General features: G+C 43.6%; 1 protein-coding gene across 1 annotated transcript; it reads left to right on the top strand.

Moving 5' to 3' along the window:
- Nucleotides 1-5,926: 5,926 nt before the first annotated feature.
- Nucleotides 5,927-14,693, top strand: LOC140485780 (uncharacterized). The gene is made up of 2 exons (XM_072584296.1): nt 5,927-6,884; nt 11,837-14,693. The coding sequence occupies exon 2, from the start codon at nt 12,201-12,203 to the stop codon at nt 13,812-13,814; it is 1,614 nt and encodes a 537-aa protein (XP_072440397.1). The 5' UTR covers nt 5,927-6,884; nt 11,837-12,200; the 3' UTR covers nt 13,815-14,693.
- The last annotated feature ends 219 nt before the right edge of the window (nt 14,694-14,912 follow it).

The following is a 14,912-nucleotide window of genomic DNA, read 5'->3' on the forward strand; positions in this document are numbered from 1 at the left end:
CTCAATTGAGAGAACTCCTTTCTCCCCATTCACACCTTAATTTAGCACATTTTACATCATCCACTCGTTTACCAGTGCTAAAAGCCCGTTTATCTTTGCCACACCCTCTTTTCCCTGTCACCCATCACCCAACTCTGACAAGGGATTAAAAATCCCAGGTTCCAATCCTTTTCAGTTCTGAAGAAGTGTCACACTGGGCTTGAAATGCTAACGTTTTTTCTCTGTCTCTGCAGATGCTGACATACCTGGTGAGTTTCTCCAGAAATGAATAGGCACAGAACAAATTTTCACTAAAACAAATAACTATGGATACTGGAAATAAAAATACAAAAATTGCTGGAGAAACTGGGAGCTTTGTAAAGGGTCACTGGACCTGAAAGTTTAACTCTGCAGTAACTCCAGAAGATGCTGCAACATTTTCAGTAATTTCTTCAGCAATTTCTGTTTTTGGACAATTTCCAAAGAAGTATGTCAATGATGCTCAAATATCCTGTCCAACCTGGAGCGCCGTACACTAGGGACTGAACGATAATGCATGGTGCACAAGTTCCTATATTCTAAAACTGCATAAGACTGACATCACTGACACTACAGAGCTCTTAATCATGTCAGGGAGAATAACAGAGGGAAACACATTTATTTCAAATACCGAAGTTGACATTGTGGAAAAGAAACGATTTAGATTATTACCTTAAATGGATTTAGATAACGTAACAAATTGGAGGTGTGACACCAGAGAGATACCCTCAGCAGAATGAGAATATGAAAATGGAAGTGTTACCGCATCAGAAACCAGGTTAGGTCACTGAATACAGGGCTGATGCCAACGTTGGAATCACGTGCACCTAAAACTGTTGACAACCCACACGTGACTGGTTAGATTCCAAACAGCAGAGATAACTTCTGATGGAGAAGGGGAAATGATCCCAAGGCTAACAGATCGGATCTAAGCTCTGTCGTCCTGCTAAATCCAATCATAAATGTGCATAATTATTAAACAATTTACTGGAGCAGAGGACGCCATAAATATCCTCATCCTAAACATCGGAACAACTCTAAATCAGTGAAAAAAAGTCAAGGATATGGTGTCTGCACTACCCTCAGCCAGAGGTGTTGACTGGATGATCCAATTCACACTCATAATGATGCCCACAGACTCACAGATGCCAGTCTTCAAGCAATTTGATTTTCTGTATGTGACATGAAGACACAGCTGGACACAGTAGATACGAAAAAGGCAATGGGCCCTGAAAACATTCCTGCAATAGGACTGAAGACTTGTGCTGCACAACAAGCTGTGTCCCTGGGGAAGCTGTTTCGTTCCAGATCCAACTCTGATATCTCCCTGCCTGTGTGCAAAATTACTCAGCTCTGTCCAGTCCCCGAAGAGGAGAATAATTGCAATCTGACCAATTACCACCTTGAACTCCCATCACGACAGTCAAATTGGTGGGAATTATTTTTGACAGAGCTGTCAGGAAGCACAGAAATAACCTGCACAGTGTGGTTTCTGATAGGTCCCCATGTGGAGACGGTGCTGTGGTGGAAATATCATTCGATTACGAATCCAGACCAGGTCAATGTTCTAGCAGCTGGTGGAAGCTAGAAACAAATAATAAAATATCGAGTCCGAAAATCTGGTGTCAGTAATAGTGATCTTGTGTCCAATGTTGATTGCAAACATCGATCTCCTTCCCCAATGTACTTTCAGGAAGTGAATCTCCCGTGCTTTCCCAGTCTGGCCTAAAAGTCACTCCAGACGCACAGACATGTGATAAACTCCTCAATGGTCTCGGAAACGGCCAAGCAAGGCACTCAATTGTATCAAACTGTTCCTAGGTCTTAAAGGATAAAACCGGACAGAACACCTGACACCAGCCTCGTTATCAGAAAATGGAACGGGAAACACAGACCTATCGATCCTTCAGAGGCCTCTTTCGTAACATCTGAGAGCTTGTGACAACATTTACAGAGCTTTCCCACAGACTGCACACAAACATCGGGAAAGGAGGAGGTCATTCAATACGTTGAGATTTCCTCATGCTAGCTCAGGGCCGAACATCTCCTCAATGCTGTTTGCCCCATACAATGTTCACATCCCAAAATATGTTTAAACATTGTGAAATATAAAACGAGAACGGATGTAGTGCTTTCGGCCCATCAAGTTTGCTTCTCTATTCAATATACACGTGGTTCTTTGATAACGCTTGTGTATTAAATACGATTTGACTGTTTTCTTTAAAGTGAACTATCATCCCTGCTTTCAATCTGTCTCACACTGTCAGAGTTTGATATATTTCCTCGGGTTGGTGAGGCCAGAAACAGGGCGATAATGGACTTGAACGTGTGCCTGAGCAACTGGCAAAGGAAGCAAGGATGTAAGTACTTGGAACTCTGGGCTATGTTTTGTGGTAATCATAAATTATACAAGAGAGACGGTTTACACCTAAATACGTTGGGGGACCAGCATTCTCGCAGGCAGGTTTGCTATTGCAACACAGCTGCATTTAAACAAAGTAGCTGGAGGGAGGGGAAAAACTGGATGTTTGAGAAGGAAATTGAAGGGAAAGGTAGAAAAGGGGAAGTCAAGAAAGACAACTGTGTCAATGACGCAGAAAACTCAAAAAGGGATCATGGTGTAAGGTTGAGTGAAATAGGAGCTTTTGGGAAGGGTGAGGATAGTAACAAATTAAAAATACTATATATGAATGCACGAAGCATTAGAAATACGATGGATGAGCTTGAGTCTCTTTTGGAAATTGGCAGATACGATATTGTGGAGATAACTGAGATGTGGCTTCAAGTGGACAGGGCCTGGGAAATGAATATTCAAGGCTACTCGTGTTATCGTAAGAACAGACTGACGGGCAGAGGGGGTGAGGTGGCCTTGTTGGTAAGGTATGATATTCAGTCCCTTGCGCGAGGAGACCTATAATCAGGGGATGTAGAGTCAGTATGGATAGAGCTGAGAAATTCTAAGGGTAAAAAGACCCTCTTGGGAATTATCTACAGGCCCGAAACAGTAGTCTGGATGTCGGATGTAAGTTGAATCAGGAGCTGAAATTGGCCTGTCGCAAAGATGTTGCTACAGTTGTTATGGGGGATTTCAACATGCAGGTAGACTGGGAGAATCAGGATGGTATTGGACCTCAAGAAAGAGACTTTGTAGAAAGACTCTGCGATGGATCTTTAGAGCAGCTGGTGCTGGAACCGACCAGGGAGAAGGCAATTCTCGATCTGGTATTGAGCAATGAACCAGAATTGATCAGGGACCTCGAAGTAAAGGAGCCATTGGGAAGTAGTGACCATAATAAAATAAGCTTCAATCTGCAATTTGAAAGGGAGAAAGTACAATCAGAAGTGACAATATTTCAGTTGAATAAAGGGAACGATGGAACTCTGAGGGATGAGCTGACCAAAATTCAATGGTGCAATACCTTAGCAGGGATGACAGTGGAGGAACAATGATGGATATTTCTGGGTAGAATGCAGAAGTTGCAGGATCAATTCATGCCAAGAAGGAAGAAAGATCCTAGGAAGAGGCATGGGTGGCTGTGGCTGACGAGGGAAGTTAAGAAACATATAAAGTTAAAAGAGAAAAAGTATAACATAGCAAAGATAAGTGGGAAAACGGAGGACTGGGAATCTTTTTAAAGAACAACAGAGGATTACTAAGAAGGAAATACACAGAGAAGAAAAGAGGTACGAAGGTAACCTGGCCAATAATATAAAGGAGGATAGTAAAAACTCTTTTTTTACGAAGATGAAAGGCAAAAAAAAATGGTTAAGACTAAAATTGGGCCCTTGTAGATAGAAACAGGGGAACATATTACAGGGAACAAAGAAATGGCAGAAGAATTAAATTGGTACTTCAGATCTCTGTTCACTGGGGAAGACACAAGCAATCTCCCTGAGGTAACAGTGGCTGAAGGACCTGAACTTAAGGGAATTTATATTTGCCAGGATTTGGTGTTGGAGAGACTGTTAGGTCTGAAGGTTGATAAGTCCCCGGGGCCTGATGGTCTACATCCCAGTGTACTGAAGGAGGTGGCTCGAGAAATCGTGGATGTGTTGGTAATTATTTTCCACAATTTCATAGATTCTGGATCAGTTCCTGCGGATTGGAGGGTGGCTAATGTTGTACCACTTTTTAAGAAAGGTGGGAGAGAGAAAACAGGAAATTATAGACCAGTTAGTCTGACCTCAGTGGTGGGAAAGATGCTGGAGTCAATTTTAAAGGACGAAATTACGACACATCTGGATAGTAGTAACAGGATCGGTCAGAGTCAGCATGGAGTTATGAAGGGGAAATCTAATTTTCTGGAATTGTTTGAGGATGTAACTCTGAAGATGGACGAGGGAGATCCAGTAGATGTCGTGTACCTGGACTTTCAGAAAGCTTTTGATAAAGTCCCACATAGGAGGTTAGTGAGCAAAGTTAGGGCGCATGGTATTGGGGGCAAAGTACTAACTTGGATTGAAAGTTGGTTGGCTGACAGGAAACAAAGCGTCGTGATAAACGGCTCCATTTCAGAATGGCAGGCAGTGACCAGTTGGGTACTGCAGGGATCAGTGCTGGGACCGCAGCTTTTTACAAAATATATTAATGATATAGAAGATGGTTTGAGTAATAACATTAGCAAATTTGCTGATGATACTAAGCTTGGTGGCAGGGTGAAATGTGATGAGGATGTTAGGAGATTACAGGGTGACCTGGACAAGTTAGGTGAGTGGTCAGATGCATGGCAGATGCCGTTTAATGTGGAAAAATGTATCGTTATCCACTTTGGTGGCAAGAACAGGAACACAGATTACTACCTCAATGAAATCAATTTAGGTAAAGGGGCAGTACAGAGAGATCTGGGTGTTCTTGTACACCAGTCAATGAAGGCAAGCATGCAGGTACAGCAGGTAGTGAAGAAAGCTAATAGCATGGTGGCCTTCATAACAAGAGGGATTGGATATAGAAGCAAAGAGGTTCTTCTGCAGCTGTACAGGGTCCTGGTGAGACCACACCTGAAATATTGTGTGCAGTTCTGTTCTCCAAATTTGAGCAAAGACGTCTGGCTATTGAGGGAGTGCAGCGTAGGATCACGATGTCAATTCCTGGAATTGCGGGACTACCTTGTGCGGAAATACTTGAGCGACTGGACATGTATACCCTTGAGTTTAGAAGACTGAGAGGGGATCTGATTGAGACATATAAGATTATTTATAAAGGGACTGGACACTCTGGAGGCAGGAAACATGTTTCCACTGATGGGTGAGTGCCGAACCAGAGGACCCAGCTTAAAAATACGGGGTAGACCATTTAGGACAGAGATGAGGAGAAACTTCTTCACCCAGAGAGTGGTGACTGTGTGAAATGCCCTACCCAGAGAAAAGTGGAGGCCCAGTCTCTGGATTCATTTAAGAAAGAGTTGGATAGAACTCTCATGGATAATGGATTCAAAGGTTGTGGAGATAAGGCAGGAATAGGATACTGATTAAGGATTATCGGCCATGATCATATTGAATGGTGGTGCAGTCTCGAAAGGCAGAATGGTCTACTCCTTCTCCTATTGTCTGTTGTCTATTGTCTAATGATATCTCCACTCATTTTGCTAAACCCCATAAAATACAGGCCCAGTCACCCCAAATCGCTGGTCCCTCAACCAACCTGTCATCCCAGAGATCTGTTTGGTCATCCTCCACTGCTCTCCCTCAATGTCCTTTACTCGGCAAGGAGACCAAATCTGCGAACAATATTGCACAATGTTCGAGATGGGGCCCCACTAAGGCTCTATACAGCTGCAGTAAATTATCCTTACTCCTGTATTCAAATCTCCCTGAAATGAAGGTGAATACACCATTTATCTGCCTACCTGCTTTCTGCTCCTACAATATTACTTTCACTGATTGGTGTACAGTGACATACAGGTTGTGGGATATCAGTAGGATTAGTGTTACTTCTGCAATTCCATTTTACAAAGGAGGTGAACTCACACCAGTGGGTAATTGTTTTAGTCAAGAGCTGAGTCAACAAGAATGGAAACGATGTAGAGGAAATGTAGAATTGTTTTTGTATTAGCTAAAATTGTATGTCAGAATGAAATGTGCCAATGAACAATAGTAGGTACGGTGGGCAAATAGATAAGATGTTGTGAGAGGATGAAGTTAAGCTAGATACGCCTGTACAAACAGTAGGTATAAACATCTGCTTCCCACTTTTATGAAAACACAGGAACAAACCCCAATTAAAAGGGTCATAGGGATCAGAACGGCCTCGGGAAAGGCACAGATGAAGGGGGTAGATAATGATGAAGAAGGGATATGCCTAACAATGACCTATAACAGGGTAAGGTCAAACAGCCTTGTGAGACCAGAAATAAGCATTTTATCACAGACAAGGCCGGATAAGGCAAGAGGCAAACAGGGGTAGTGGAGGCCGGTCTTAGGGAAGTGGATGATGTAAGTAGGGGAGGGAGCAATGTAAAACAATGGACATTAAATCATATAAATATTATGTATGAATTGAACCTAGTGTGTGTATGTCTTTTGCCTCTTAGACACGGGACAGCACACCCACTTGCAAGTGTAAAATAAATGACACTATTGATTCAGATCTTGTCTCGGACTGAAATTATTGAAGTGTGTGAGCTTTGTTTCTCACAATTGGGGGCTCGTCCGGGATTTTCTTCCATCACCGGGGGGAGTGGCTGGCCTTGGACACTGGGAAGACGCGTCCCGTTCCCCATTGAGGAGCGGTCTCGTGTCCTGGTTTGGTCTGCTCCCTTGGGTGACTGGTACGAATCCCACAAGAGAGACATCTGAATCAGACAGGGATAGGAGGTCGATAGAAACTACGGCGATAAGGGGCCAGGCAACTCTGTGCACAGACCAAGGTAAGAAACCTGACTTTTAAGTATTGCCTTGGTGGCCGGGACAAGGGGTATTTACTCGCTGAGGGACTAGCGAAGGCCCCGGGAAATGGGGGGTAGGCAGAGTAGCTGTCACGAAGTACAGGAAGAAGAAAAAGTCCCTGGTAACATTCCTCCTGAAAGTCCGTTGGGGAGGATGTTGCGGGAATGGACAAGCAATACTTGTACAAGGGAAAAGGATAAAAAGAAAATGATTAAATATTGTTGTTTAGTATGGACGAAAGAAGCAATCCTTCGTCCGGCTGTCTTCTGGCCAAAGTATGGTTCGGACGAGGATTGGGTCTGTCAGTATTTAGGTTTGTATGTGAATAAGAAACAACCTTTTAGTCAAGAGGAGGCGGACTATGCAACCTGTTGGAAGGGCAGTTTGGGAATGATGGTAGTAAAGACAAAGGATTCCCCCTCTGCCCCACCTAGTCCCTGGGATCCTCTTGGCTGTTTGCCTCCCCCATACCATAAAATCAGGTTAGGTGAAAATGGGGGAGGAGGAGAGACAGACAGACAGGGACAGGAAACAGATGATTCACGAGAGGAGGATGAAGGGGCAGTGGACGTGGATGTTGTTGTTCCTGACCCTCAATCCTCAGTAAAAGAAAGCACAGCTGCAGTAGATGTAGAGGAGGGCTCCGGAGGATCTAAATCAAAGCCAAAGGGGGGGAAAACAAAAAAAAAGGGAAGAACGTAACGACTTATCCCCTTCGGAAGGTACCAATAGGGGATAAAGAGATTGGGTTTGTAAGTGCCCCCCTCAGCAGTGGGGAGGTCAGAACATTTAAAAAAGAAATGAAGGTCCTGGTTGAGGATCCGGTGGGGCTGATTGAACAAATTGATCAATTTTTGGGGCCCAGTCTGTATACCTGGGCTGAGTTAATGTCTATTTTGAATATATTATTTACTGGGGAAGAAAGGGGACTTATACGGGGGGCAGCCATTAAAATATGGGACAGGGAACATCCGATTGGAGATGGGGATGCTGGACAGGGAGAGGTGAAGTTTCCCCTCAGAGACCCCCAGTGGGAAAATCAAAATCCGGAGCATAGAGAAGAAATGAGGGAATTGAAAGACCTGATTCTAAAAAGAATAAAAGAGGCCGTTCCGAAGTCATAGAATTTGACTAAAGCCTTTGAAGTTAGACAGGAGAAAGATGAGACTCCCTCAGCTTTCTTGCAAAGATTAAGAGACTCAATGCGGAAATATTCTGGAATGAACCCTGAGGATCCAGTGGCACAGGGTCTTTTGAAAGTACATTTTGTGACAAAAGCATGGCCAGATATACAGAGAAAGATACAGAAGATAGAAGAGTGGAGTGAAAAGCCATTAGATGAATTGTTAAGAGAGGCACAGAAAGTGTTTGTAAAGAGAGAGGATGAGAGACAGAAACAGAAGGTGAAAATGATGGTAGCTACAGTTGATGAGGTAGTTAAGAAAAGAATGGAACCAATATTGAGCAACCGGAGCGGCGGGTGGCAGCATGTAGGGCAGAGAGGGAGAGGGAGAGGGAGAGAGAGAGGGAGAGGACAAGGGGGAGTATTTGATAGAGGGTTCGAGCGACAGGGGCAGAGCTGGAAGACTCCACAGGCGGGATGTTATTATTGCGGAAAGATAGGGCATTTTAAGCGGGAATGTCCGGCTCTGAAAAGGGAAGAGAGGGCAATTCCGCTTATGAATTTTGATGAAGAATAGGGGTGTCAGGGGTTCCTGCCCTCGGGGGCCCACCAGGAACCCTTGATAAACCTGAAGGTGGGACCCTATAAGGAAGAGGTAGTCTTCCTAGTAGATACGGGGGCAGCACGGTCATCACTGAATTTTAAACCAAAGAAAGTAGAAATGTCGACACGGTCAATTACTGTTTCAGGGGTTAAAGGGGAGGGATTTACTGTTCCAGTATTTGAACCTATGATGATAGAAGGTCCTAAGGATAGGGTCAAAGGGGAATTGTTGTATATCCCTGATATAGGAAGTAACTTACTAGGGAGAGATTTAATTATCCTCTTAGGACTGGAGATTGGAATTCAGGAAAAAGAATTAGTTGTCCAAATGGCAATGTTGACAGAGGATCTGGAGAGAGAGATAGACCCTATTGTATGGGCTAGAGAAGGGAATCGTGGAAAATTACAGATCCCCCCCCTTGAAATAAATTTAAAAAGGAAAGGGGACGTTGTCTGTGAGCGACAATATCCCATTTCCATAGAAGGTAAACGAGGACTGCAGCCAGTAATTGAAGGATTGATTAGAGATGGATTGTTGGAGCCATGTATGTCTCCTTATAATACCTCAATACTACCAGTGCGGAAATCCGATGGAACATACCGATTGGTGCAGGATTTGAGAACATTAAATCAAATAGTACTGATCAGGCACCCAGTGGTGCCAAACCCCTATACCTTATTAAGTAAGATCCCTCATGACCACAAATGGTTTAGTGTGATAGATTTAAAGGATGCCTTTTGGGCCTGTCCCTTGGCAGAGGAAAGTAGGAATTTGTTTGCCTTTGAGTGGGAAGACCCTAAGACAGGACGAAAACAGCAATACCGATGGACTGTGCTTCCCCAGGGGTTTACGGAATCCCCGAATTTATTTGGACAGATGTTAGAACAAGTATTGGAGAAATTTAGCAGCCCCAAGGGGACTACCCTGTTGCAGTATGTAGACGACCTCTTAGTAACAGGAAAAAGAAGAGAAAGAGTAGTAGAAGCCAATAACAAATTATTGAATTTCCTGGGTCAGCAGGGACTGCGGGTATCTAAAAACAAACTACAATATGTGGAGCAAGAAGTGAAATACTTGGGACATTTAGTTAGTGAGGGAAAGCGAAAGATAAGCCCGGAACGGATAAAGGGAATAGTGGGAATGCCACTGCCCAGCACTAAAAGGGAGTTACGCAAATTTTTAGGTCTAACGGGTTATTGCAGATTGTGGATTGATTCCTATGCACTGAAGACTAAGAAATTATATCTCAAACTATTAGAGGGGGAACTCAAATGTCTAAGTTGGGATGATGAGGAAAAAGGACTAGTTGAGAAACTCAAAAGAGATTTGATCCATGCCCCCGTGTTAGCCTTACCTTCTCTAGATAAACCTTTCCACCTCTTTGTTACCGTGGATAAGGGAGCGGCTTTGGGAGTATTGACCCAGAGGTGGGGAGGAATGAGACAACCAGTAGCATATCTTTCGAAGCTACTGGATCCAGTATCCCGGGGGTGGCCTGAGTGTGTGCAGGCTGTGGCTGCCACTGCACTGTTGGTGGAGGAAAGCAGAAAGCTTACATTTGGGGGAGCCCTAATAGTAAGCACTCCACACCAAGTGAGAACAATCCTAAACCAAAAAGCTGGGCGATGGTTGACAGACTCGCGGATTCTGAAATATGAGGCAATATTAATAGAAAAGGATGATCTAGTGTTGGTCACTGACAATTGTTTAAATCCAGCTGCCTTTCTTTGGAAAGGGGAAGGAGACTCTCCTCAGAATCCAGGGCACGATTGCCTTGACATTATAGAATACCAAACTAAGGTCCGCATGGACCTCAGAGATGTTCCATTTCATGCAGGGGTTAGACTTTTTATAGACGGATCATCCCGGGTGATTGAAGGGAAAAGATATAATGGGTATGCAGTCGTAGACGGGACAAACAGTAGTGTGGTGGAGGCAGGACGGTTGCCAAATGGGTGGTCAGCTCAGACTTGTGAACTCTATGCATTGGAAAGAGCCCTTAGAGCATTAGAGAATAAAGAGGGAACAGTATACACTGACTCTAAATATGCATTTGGTGTTGTGCACACTTTCGGCAAGATATGGCAGGAACGAGGGCTGATCAACAGCCGAGGGAAAGAATTAGTACATGAAGAATTGATTAAACGGGTCTTGGAGTCCCTATTACTTCCCCGAGAAATAGCAGTAGTGCATGTAAATGGTCATCAGAAAGGAAATGAACTAGAAGTTAGGGGGAATAGATTAGCCGATGAGGTGGCTAAGGAAGCAGCCCTGAACCCACAAGAAGTGGTGATTCATTCCCTAATACCTACTGTTCCAGGTCCTCGGGAAGCTCCTATATTTACTGAAAGCGAAGAAAATGAATTGAGAGATTTAGGAGCTGTAAAAACAGCAGACGGGCATTGGAGGTTACCTGATGGAAGGGAAATGTTAAACAAAATGATGATGCGAGAGATTATGGCCGTCCTACACCAAGGCAGCCATTGGGGAGTACAAGCAATGTGTGATTTAGTTCTTAGGGAATATGGATGTAAAGGAATATATACAATTGCTAAACAAATATGTGAGGGATGTATCATATGCAAAAAGGTAAATAAGAAAGTCTTGAGAAAACAAACCCCGGGAGGAAGAGACCCAGGACTGAGACCTTTCCAGAGTATACAAGTAGATTATACTGAACTCCCCAGGGTAGGCAGACTAAAATATATGTTGGTCATAGTAGATCATTTATCTGGTTGGGTTGAGGCATACCCCCGAGCTACCGCCACTGCAAGTGGAGTGTCTAAAACAATATTGGAGCACATAATTCCCCGATATGGGCTCGTGAACCAGATTGATTCCGATCAAGGAACACACTTTACTTCTAAAGTGTTACAGGGGGTAATGAAAGGGTTGGGAATTTCCTGGGAGTTCCATACTCCGTGGCACCCGCCATCATCGGGAAGGGTTGAGAGAATGAACCAAACACTCAAACGACAGCTCTCTAAATTGATAATAGAAACCAGACTCCCTTGGACCAAATGTTTACCTATAGCTCTCTTGCGAGTACGAACAGCCCCAAGGAAAGACTTGGGACTATCCCCCTATGAAATCTTATTTGGATTACCTTACTTGGGAACGAATGGAGAATTGCCAATTCCCGAAACTAAAGATTTGTTTTTAAAGAAGTACATACTGGGTTTGTCCTCCTCTTTGTCTTTCCTAAGGAAACAGGGTTTATTGGCACAGACTCCACCCCTTGAATTCACCGTTCATCCCATCCAGCCGGGCGATTGGATCTTAGTAAAATCATGGACAGAGACTAAATTACAGCCGGACTGGGAAGGGCCGTACCAGGCTCTTTTGACTACCGAAACGGCAATAAGGACAGCGGAGAAAGGCTGGACTCACTACACTCGGATCAAAGGGCCAGTGGACCCTCCCGTGGAGAAAGAAGTCTGGACAGCCGAATCAACGCAAGATCCGCTGAAACTCAGACTAAAGAGACTTTGAGTAACTAATTATACAGTGGCGACGCGAGCGCGGGATTATTTCTGTAAGATTGTATATTAAGTCTTTTTGTGCTTCAGCATGATGTTTAGAATACTGGGAATGCTTAGAGTTATGATGCTAGCTCTCTTAGTATTGGCATTTCATCAAATATCATTTTCATATGTATTATTAACGGTTCCTGAATCTGATAACCCACAAGTAATAGACGCTGATGTATGTAGCTTAGTAAATTGTGGGGACGTAGATAATCAGAGACAGTATCGCAGCTCTGAGATACATCTTAAGTCCTATGGGGATGGCCTTGGGGACGGTACTTGGTATAACGGTCTTGTCACAGTACACCGGGCCCCCTTCCGCCCAGCTCGCGATTGCCCTGATAAAAAGTGTAACCCAATATACCTAACAATAAGGAAAACCACATGGCACGAAACAATCCTGGGTGGGGCCACCTATGAGATACAATTAAATGAAACATTTGGGATAGAAATGAAAGCAAATGGGAAGGATTTCTTGGGCTGTTGTTTCCGAATTAGTGTAGGACAGGGAAAACGGGTAGAACTACTGGGTAATAAGATACAATCTTTCACCCCTCCCGATGATCCTAAAGTAGTAAAATGTATAGAGGTAAAGGACTTGAAACAGACCATTGAAATAGAAACTGGGTACGGGGATGCAAATGCCTGGGTTGAATGGGTAAAGTATACTGTAAAAAGTCTGAACAAAAGCAATTGCTATGCATGTGCCTCCGGTCGACCAGTGGCCCAGGTGGTTCCCTTTCCGCTCGGGTGGAAGCGAGACACGAAGGGCATGAAATGTATGATAGCCCTGTATCAGGATGAGACTGCATGGAATGATAGGAATTGTACCTCCCTATCTCTGATGTTCCCTCCCTTGGAGAAGAAAGATGTAAAAGTTCCCCCCCTGTTTTCTGCCGCAGTTGGAAATCACACCTCGTGTGTGCGTAGACGAGGTACAAGTCGGTCGAAAGATTTGGGGGAGTTGAAACTATGTACAGAGATTAAGAATGTCACCGAAACGGAGAAGGGAGGGAACTACTCAGCATTAAAGGTTCCCCGAGCGGATCTGTGGTGGTACTGTGGAGGCAAAATATTGAGACCCACCCTACCTCCGGATTGGAGAGGGATATGTGCAATTGTACAATTGGCAATTCCATTTACCCTGGCATTTGAGAAGGAAAACAAAGGAGGGAAAAAGGGAAGGGGTAAGAGATTACTGTTAGACACTTCTTTCGATGACAGGATTTATCTTGATTCGGTAGGAGTCCCTAGGGGAGTACCGGATGAATTTAAGGCTCGTAACCAGATTGCAGCAGGCTTTGAGTCAGCTCTCTTTTGGTGGGTAACAATTAATAAAAATGTAGATTGGATAAATTACATTTTCTATAATCAACAGCGATTTATAAATTATACAAGAGATGCGATTAAAGGAATATCAGAACAGCTTGATGCGACAAGTAGGATGGCATGGGAAAATAGAATAGCCCTTGATATGATTTTAGCAGAAAAAGGGGGTGTGTGTGTGATGTTAGGAGGAAGCTGTTGTACCTTTATTCCTAATAACACTGCACCTGATGGTTCAATTACTCGGGCCTTAAGGGGATTGACTACCTTAGCAGAGGAACTGGCTGAGAATTCAGGAGTAGATACATCTCTCACAGGATGGCTTGACTGATGGTTTGGGAAATGGAAGGGGGTGGTGGTTTCTATCCTTACTTCCCTGATAGTAGTAGTCGGGGTATTAGTAGCCATTGGCTGCTGTATCATACCCTGTATACGAGGACTCACGCAAAGGTTGATTGAAACAGCCTTAATGAAACAGATGCCCCTAAAAGGGAATCAGGTTGAAGGACTTTATCGACTAAATAATGAGCAGATGAGTGAGACCAAGATGGATGAAATCTCCGGGATGATGCTTGCAAATTTCGGGAGCGATGCTTAAAAATAAAATATTTGCAGAAGATAACAAATGGTAATTAAAAGAAAGAGGGGGAATTGTGGGATATCAGTAGGATTAGTGTTACTTCTGCAATTCCATTTTACAAAGGAGGTGAACTCACACCAGTGGGTAATTGTTTTAGTCAAGAGCTGAGTCAACAAGAATGGAAACGATGTAGAGGAAATGTAGAATTGTTTTTGTATTAGCTAAAATTGTATGTCAGAATGAAATGTGCCAATGAACAATAGTAGGTACGGTGGGCAAATAGATAAGATGTTGTGAGAGGATGAAGTTAAGCTAGATACGCCTGTACAAACAGTAGGTATAAACATCTGCTTCCCACTTTTATGAAAACACAGGAACAAACCCCAATTAAAAGGGTCATAGGGATCAGAACGGCCTCGGGAAAGGCACAGATGAAGGGGGTAGATAATGATGAAGAAGGGATATGCCTAACAATGACCTATAACAGGGTAAGGTCAAACAGCCTTGTGAGACCAGAAATAAGCATTTTATCACAGACAAGGCCGGATAAGGCAAGAGGCAAACAGGGGTAGTGGAGGCCGGTCTTAGGGAAGTGGATGATGTAAGTAGGGGAGGGAGCAATGTAAAACAATGGACATTAAATCATATCAATATAATGTATGAATTGAACCTAGTGTGTGTATGTCTTTTGCCTCTTAGACACGGGACAGCACACCCACTTGCAAGTGTAAAATAAATGACACTATTGATTCAGATCTTGTCTCGGACTGAAATTATTGAAGTGTGTGAGCTTTGTTTCTCACAAGGTCGTTTTCAATGTTACAGCTCCAAACTTGTTGGGTATATATA

This window comes from Chiloscyllium punctatum, chromosome 14 (genome assembly GCF_047496795.1).
Source record: "Chiloscyllium punctatum isolate Juve2018m chromosome 14, sChiPun1.3, whole genome shotgun sequence".
Taxonomy (NCBI): Eukaryota; Metazoa; Chordata; class Chondrichthyes; order Orectolobiformes; family Hemiscylliidae; genus Chiloscyllium; species Chiloscyllium punctatum.